Below are 7,405 nucleotides of genomic sequence, written 5' to 3' on the forward strand. Positions count from 1 at the left end.
GTCATGCAAGCACTGGGAGAGCCATTGCTGACCTCTGGAACAGTGCCAGAAATTATGTAGGTATTATTTTGTTGTGGGTAAATTTAGAAACTGAGAAGGGGTTGGCTGAGTAGAGGACAGCCCCTTTAAATATTAGATACAAGTAATAGTTTAGTTAATTTGTAACTTTCTTTAAAATATTATGTTTAGATGCTGACATAAAGTTGTGTGACTTTCATCGGGAGAAAGCTTGGACAGAATGGGTTAACCAAAAAGTGCATGGTGTTCATGAAAATAAAAAAGAAGTTCTGGCCTTGCTTCGGGGCATAGCTCTTGCTTCTTCAAGAGAAGAACATGATACAGCCTTGGCTACTCTAACATCTAGCAATGTCTGGAAGAGAAATAAGATGTTGAGAATGTGGTTCTCACATAAATGGCTACCGGATATAAAGGTAAACCAACAAATATCTTTTGATTTTAGATTTATTGATACTATAGATTTATTTTATGGGTCATTATGATTATATTAATATCCAATATTTCAAATCTGATTGAAAATACTACCTAATCACAGGCAAGTAAATTTTTACTCAAAACAACATATATTTTTTGCATCAAGTACAAAGAAACATAGTTTTTACAATATGCAGAGCAGGGTTAAAGGCTTGCTTGGCATAACAAGCTGTATGTTATCTATATCTTGTAAGTAAAATCTGTCTTCATAACACCATTTTTTTATTTTTAATTGTTACTTTATAGGGCTGCTTTGCCGTATCAGTATGCTCTAACATGATTTTTTTTTTCTTACAAGAAATGGGCACATGTGTATCGTACTGGGACACAACAATTTGGAATCAATACCAACAATGGTCTAGAAAGGCAACATCAGACTTTGAAGCATTCTTATCTATCAAGTCTGAAAAACTGTAATTTAAGCCAGTTGATCCGTGTTCTGCATTTTGAATTTTTCACAGATATGTATCAAAAGTAAGTCCTTTTCAGTACTTTTTAGTGTATGCCTGTAATCATACATATCATGAACTTAACCTTACCAATAGTGTTAAATATTTTTTAGCTGTTTTCTTCTCCCATTTACCTGCATTTTTTCACATAGGTTTTTTTCTAGTTAGTAAATCAATTTAATCTTTGAATATTCCTTTTTAAAGGGATCCTGTCATCAGATCCATGATGCCCGAACTGCAGGCAGCATACATGATACTGGCTAGATTATATTGCAGATGTGTTATCTTACTCCAGGATGTTGCAGCATTTCTTAGTAACTCTGAAAAGCATGCTGGGAACCACGTGTCTCAGATTACAAGTGCAAACAGCAGGTCCTTCCCCAAACTATTCTCCCTGTCCTGCTCTGTATGACTGACAGGTCTCTCCCTATCAGTTTTTGAAGTGTGATGTACAGAAGCTTTCTGTGGACAGACGTGCTTCAAGCACTTGTCATCTAAGACACATGGTACCAGCATGCTTTACAGAGTTACTATGAACCAAGATATCTACAATATAATGTAGCCAGTATCTTTTATGCTGCCTGTGATTCAGGCATCATGGATCGTATTTCGGGTTGCCCATTACTTAAAGCACAATTTATCTTTTTTTTTTTTTTTTTTAACAGTACAGTGGTGCTTAAATGCAAGGCCTCTGGCTCCAGTCTTTACACTCACCTGCCTCAGTTTTCATCTGTTTCCAGCGTTACTACAGTTAGTGGAGATTTGGGATCTGCCAGCAGCTCCAGTTTTTTATGGGGTTGCTGTAGGTCACAAATCAATACATCTTTACGAGAGCCTAGATCTGCCTCTCATACTGCATTGAACACTTGTGAGGTTACTTCGGACTTCTATACAAAAGATGTTGCCATAGGAGTGACGCGGCACTTAAAGGATGAAGCCACGGGTCGGGAGGGTAAGTATAAGACAAGAGGCAGGGGAATTAAATTTAAAGCACCACTCCAGTGGTGCAATAAATAAAAAAAAAAAGCATGGAATGTTGCTTTAAAGCCAGAAACACACTGGGTGAAATGCATGTGAGATACTCCCACGAGTCTCACATGCCTCAACTGGCACGACCACCGGCTCTCTGGACAGGATCGGGTCAGCAGCTTTACAGAAACACATGCACCTGATACACTCCTGTCCAGAGAGCTGGCGGTCGTGCCAGGTGAGGCATGCGAGACTCTTGCGAGTATATCGCATGCATTTTGCCCAGTGTGTCTCCAGCTTTAAGGGGTTGTCCACTTGTAGGACAACCACTTCTTATTCTCCATGTGCGCACCCATCTAAAAAGAAAAAAATACCCTTGGGCCGGCACTGTTCAAGCGATGTCAGAACGATCCTTCCTGGAGCCTAGATGACATTGTTATGACAAGCAAGGTCCGAGACTAGTCACCTCCACCTTCATTCTCCTTGCCTTGGTATGCAGGAGCAATTGATATGAAGTGGGTGGCAGATGCAGAGTTCACTTAAGAATTTGAAGGTGGGGAGAAGGAAACTGGTGATGATTGGTTGTGAAGCTCACATGTCATAAAAATGGCACCTGGGCTATGGAAACGCGAGTTCGGACATCACTGGAACCGGACTGGCACTAGAGGGGAGTATAGGCTTTATTATTCTGGGGTTGAACATGGGGAGTGAGAAGGAGTAGTCCAAGCATTGGACAACCACTTTATGCAAAACCAAGAATGGGACCAAAAAGTCCAAAATATAATGCTTTTTTTTTTCACATAATTTTTGAAGGCTATGTTTTAAAACTTCATTTATTACTATTAAACAGGTTCTTGTATTTGTTTTTGTTTGTTTTTAAATGACAAAACAAAAAATGGGTGTATAGATACCCCAGAGTGAGTGTTTCAACTTCAAATTATTTTTTTTTTCTGTTTGTTGTAGCAGACTAATGAAATTAGAATTTTGTTTTAATCACATGAATATCCACATCATCCATTGGCAAATGATAGATTTTGAAGCCACAACCTCTCTACTGATGCACTGTACAGCCAGCTGTCAGTCAGTGTCGGGATGTGTTTACAGCCACTGCGCACTATTTACTGATGCACTGCTAAGGAAACATCTTCAGTTGTTCATGGCTAGGGATGGGCGAACTGTTTGGCTTTACCCGGGTTCGTGACCGGGGTTACTCCGTTAAAGCAAGCAAATAGTTACTACACCTAATATACTTACTGGGTAGGCGTTCTCTCTTCCTGCTGTGAAGAATCGCTGCGTCACTTCTGGGCCGCCCCTTATCTTCTGAGTGTATGTGATTGGCTGTGGCCAGTCACGTGACTATTCCCCCCGAAAGTGATGCAGCACCGCAGCAGAGCTGGAAGACAACGCAGACTCGGTAAGTATAATCAGTATGGTTATTAGCAGTTTGCTTTAACAAAGCAACCCCGCTCACAAACCCGGGTAAAACCGAGCAGTTTGCCCATCTCTACTCACAGCAGCAGGGCTTTCAGTGCGGCTTCCAAACCCTATTAACCTGTCAATTCACCCTATACCTTCAGGTTAACAGCTTTTTTTTTTTTAACTGACTTGTTTTATTTTCACAGATACGTACAGATGAATTTAACGAGTTCTGACTATTACCGAAAATACGTCGTAGAAGTCCCATCGTTTTTAAAAAATCGGCCTCGTGGATTCATTGACCATGTAATGCAGCGTTACTACAGTGGCCTTGATTTGTCACACCTTAAATGTTTGGACTCTGATAAGGGACTTTTTGAAGTTAAAAGCGAGTCTGCAATTGACTTAGAAAAAATGCATACTGTTTGTGTTGGATTGGATGGGCCCACTTGCACATGCAAAGACTGGCAGAAATTTCTGCTACCATGTAAACACATGTGTTTAATTTTGCGTGTTGCAAATTGGCAGTGGCATGACATTAATCCAGCATACTCTGAAAACCCCCTTTTTATCCTGGATAGTGATTGTTTTGTGGACACAAACACTAGGCATTGTGACAATGGTTTACAAGAACACGAGTGTAGACCACAAAATAGTGTCCGTTCAGATCCAACACTGCACGAATTGCCCTCTAGGAGGAGAAATCGGCTGACCTATTTGATTCGCCATTGTGTCAAAGTGTTAAAAAGATTTATAGACTCAGTATATCTTTTGGACAATCAAGACTTTGTGAAACATCTCACTGTTGAATTAAGTAATTTGTATTTACAATTACGGGAACAAATCCCCCAAGAAGGTGGCTTGCCACTGAAACCAGCACCAAAAATAACAGTCTCAAAAGCTATACAGGAGCTTCCTGTAAGAAAATATGGGAAACAAAAAAACATGGACATTCACAGAGTAGGATCTAAGGCAGAGAATAAAACAGCTGATGTATGGGAAACTGTGAATGTAGATGGACAAGGGGCTACCCCACAAACACCCCCAACAGAAAAGCTGGATTGTGTGTGGGTCACTGTAAAGAATATAAAATTGAGCTTCAGGGATCGTGCCTTGATAACCGAGCAAGAATGGTTAGACGATAATATAATTAATGCGTGCCAGAATTTAATTATAAAAGCATGCCCTAAAGTATCAGGTTTGATGGACACAGTAGTGTTGGCCCATTCTGACATTCCTTTGGTAACTGGCAGCCATATCATCCAGATCCACCATGTTGGCGCACATTGGCTAGTTTCAGCATGTAACAACAATTCGGTCACTGTATTTAACTCATTGCACTCCTCTTCCATTTCTGACACTCTGAAAAAACAAATTTTGAAAATGTACAAACCACTTTTCCACGGCTGTAATAAAATTCTGGATGTTACAATTATGTGTTGCCAGAAACAAAATGGAGCAAATGATTGTGGGCTTTTTGCAATTGCCAATGCAGTGGCATTAGCCGAAGGTGTAGATCTAAAGAGTGTAGAATTTAACCAGGCTGAGATGCGCAGTCATCTAATTTTATGCCTAGAAAAGGGTCGTTTGGAATTATTTCCTTATGAAACCAAGCTTCGTCAGAAAATATATAAAAAAAGGTTAACTCTTACAACTTACTGCCTTTGCCACGTGTACAAAGCACATGAACATATGGTGGAATGTTCCTTGTGCAAATCATGGTTTCACTTAGCATGTGTAAATATCAAAAAAGATGACAAACTTGTTACAACAAGAAAACGCTTTTACTGTCCCATGTGCCTAGAGAATAAAAACAAAAATTTACTTTAGGTAGGGTTGGGTGTTTTTGATATAGATAGAGATTATATATATCTATCTCACACTTAGAGCTTGTCCACCTTTTGTGGCTAGTTGCTAGTTACTTTTCTTGAATTCATACGTTTATGACCTAGAAAAAAATATTTAGCAAACTAGTTGTAATTGAAAATTTTGCACTATTTATCTCTTATGGCTGCTGTATTACAGTGTCTATTGTGGCTGCAGAATAAGTTAATAAGGTCAGGCACATAAAATAAAGATTAATCAGATGTGTTGAGGACCTATTTTTGTGGTACTTACTATTATACAGTTGACACTTTATCCTCACAGACTGCACAGTTCTCCACTCCATGCAATGGCTGCTGGTGAAAGCACATGTAACTAGGCCCATCCATCAGTCTTCTCCTGTAGATTTGAAGATTACAATTGGACAAGGCTGATAGAAAGGTCTGGTCAAATGCCCGGCCTCCTCTTCAAATGTCTGTTAAATAATCATACTGTCTTCCAATGCTGACCTTAGGTTATAGCAAACTTGATGGAACTAATTTTAATTTAATATTTACGAGTTGGATTTCTTTTTCTTTGCACTTTACCACTTTAAGTGGCTTGAAATAGTTGTTTACTATTCTATTTATATATGCATATTATGTGTGTGTGTATAATATCTGTTGCACATTAACATATTCGCTACAAACAAAAACAGTAAAGGGTTTATCACATGAACAATATACACTTTAATAGGTCTTGGAATAATGATACAGGTATGTAAAATTTGGCTTTATGAAAATTTATTCAAATCCAATGACTGACTTTTATTTTTTTTTATGCCCTGACCCCCCCTGCCCACCCAAAAGTATTGATTTTGCCCCCCTAAAAAATGCACACAAAATTGCGTATAAGCTACATGTACAAGAGACCTCTTTATTGTACCCACAAATTTACACTATTATATATAAAAATGTGTTCACCAGTCATTCGGCAACATTATTGGAAATTAATTTTTGCTCCTATTCCCTTCAAAGCTTCTCTCGCTCCCTTTTGTCTTATACAAGGCTGTGGACCTTCTCTGTGAAGCGCCCAGTAGTCGTCCCCCATCATGTTCACCTTCCATCACCTTATTCCACAAGGCTGTATACAAGTCCCCAGGCCAGTCTGTAATAATTTAAAAAACAGCATTTATTCTCACTGGAGGGGCAGCCTGGTCTGTTGGGCCTTGCTGATCTGGGCACAACGCCTCCTATTTTGTGAATGGCGTCCTGGTCTGCTTCATTTGGATAACGCGTCCTATGTCATATACACAGTCTCCTCCATTGCGCTCCTGCGCAGGTGCACTTCTCTCTGCACTGCTGAGGGCAGAACAAAGTATCTTAATGGGCCGGGAAAGCTGAAAGAAAGCCGGCCTTATCCCAAGATCTATTGATGAAAATGTATTTTGTTTGGAAAAACCATTCAAAGCAGATCCTGCCTCCTTGTGTGACCTGATCCATGTGATCTCTGCCATTACTCCTGCGCACCATGACACGCAATATCAATTCAAAGTCTTCATATCTCAGAAGTCCTCCATTGATTGTGGATGATCCGTGCCATCTTAGTGTACTACATACAGACCTCATTCTAATGGCAGGAACTATGAGCAACATGTTTTGTGTAATGTTACATTTGTTTGTTACTTTTTGTATTTTACAAATGTCAGTAACTTCTTCATATAGATGTTTTTTATATGTAACTAAAATCACAGGTTACTCTGGTACAAACGTTTTGCCTTTGTCAATGTTTTGTTATTTATATTTTTTTTAATTAAACAGTTTGAGAGAAGCTTGTTGTGGCATTAATGACCAGTAACTGATAGAGATCAAACTATCAAGGTGTATAAACGTTATATTTTCAAAAAATCCAGAAGTATCTACACAAATGTCCACAATAATAGATCTGCAACAATGTGGATCGTGTTCCTCCTGCAGACTATTTTATTAGGTCACAGCAGTGTTTCTTTGGCAATCTTGGTGCATCACAACCTTCTGTGGTGGTTTTGCATTCCAGGTGGCCTGGAGAACTAAATTTTTAGTGGTCGCTGTGACGGGGTGTGTGACAGAGCAGGAAGGGACACCAGGCCGATGATCAAATAAATCTCGTTGGATTGAACAGGGAAAATGGAACAGCACGAATGAAGGTAATTCTGCTAGTCCGCAAAGAGTCCATAACAGCAGAAACAAGTCCGGGGGTGTCTCCCGGTAATCCGACGCCAGGGAAAATATAGAAAT

General features: G+C 39.4%; 1 protein-coding gene and 1 long non-coding RNA gene across 3 annotated transcripts in view; one reads left to right on the forward strand and one right to left on the reverse strand.

Moving 5' to 3' along the window:
• The window catches only part of LOC141182764 (uncharacterized), a 30,851-nt gene extending 25,025 nt beyond the window's left edge, over window positions 1-5,826 (reverse strand). Inside the window, exons 1-2 of the long non-coding RNA XR_012257968.1 lie at window positions 5,445-5,826; window positions 3,165-3,303 (exon numbers count right to left, since the gene is read on the reverse strand). This is a non-coding gene — a long non-coding RNA (uncharacterized lncRNA). The remainder of the gene's footprint in view (window positions 1-3,164; window positions 3,304-5,444) is intronic.
• LOC141182763 (uncharacterized) overlaps window positions 1-6,959 on the forward strand; it is a 28,243-nt gene extending 21,284 nt beyond the window's left edge. For both annotated transcript variants that reach the window (XM_073660868.1, XM_073660867.1), the window contains 3 exons: window positions 190-431; window positions 791-966; window positions 3,533-6,959. In XM_073660868.1, the coding sequence (XP_073516969.1) occupies window positions 190-431; window positions 791-966; window positions 3,533-5,156 (2,042 nt within the window). In that variant the 3' untranslated portion in view covers window positions 5,157-6,959. The remainder of the gene's footprint in view (window positions 1-189; window positions 432-790; window positions 967-3,532) is intronic.
• The last annotated feature ends 446 nt before the right edge of the window (window positions 6,960-7,405 follow it).

The sequence above is a fragment of the Phyllobates terribilis genome, unplaced genomic scaffold (assembly GCF_046119375.1).
Source record: "Phyllobates terribilis strain yellow unplaced genomic scaffold, ASM4611937v1 Scaffold_36__1_contigs__length_13169755, whole genome shotgun sequence".
Lineage (NCBI taxonomy): Eukaryota > Metazoa > Chordata > Amphibia > Anura > Dendrobatidae > Phyllobates > Phyllobates terribilis.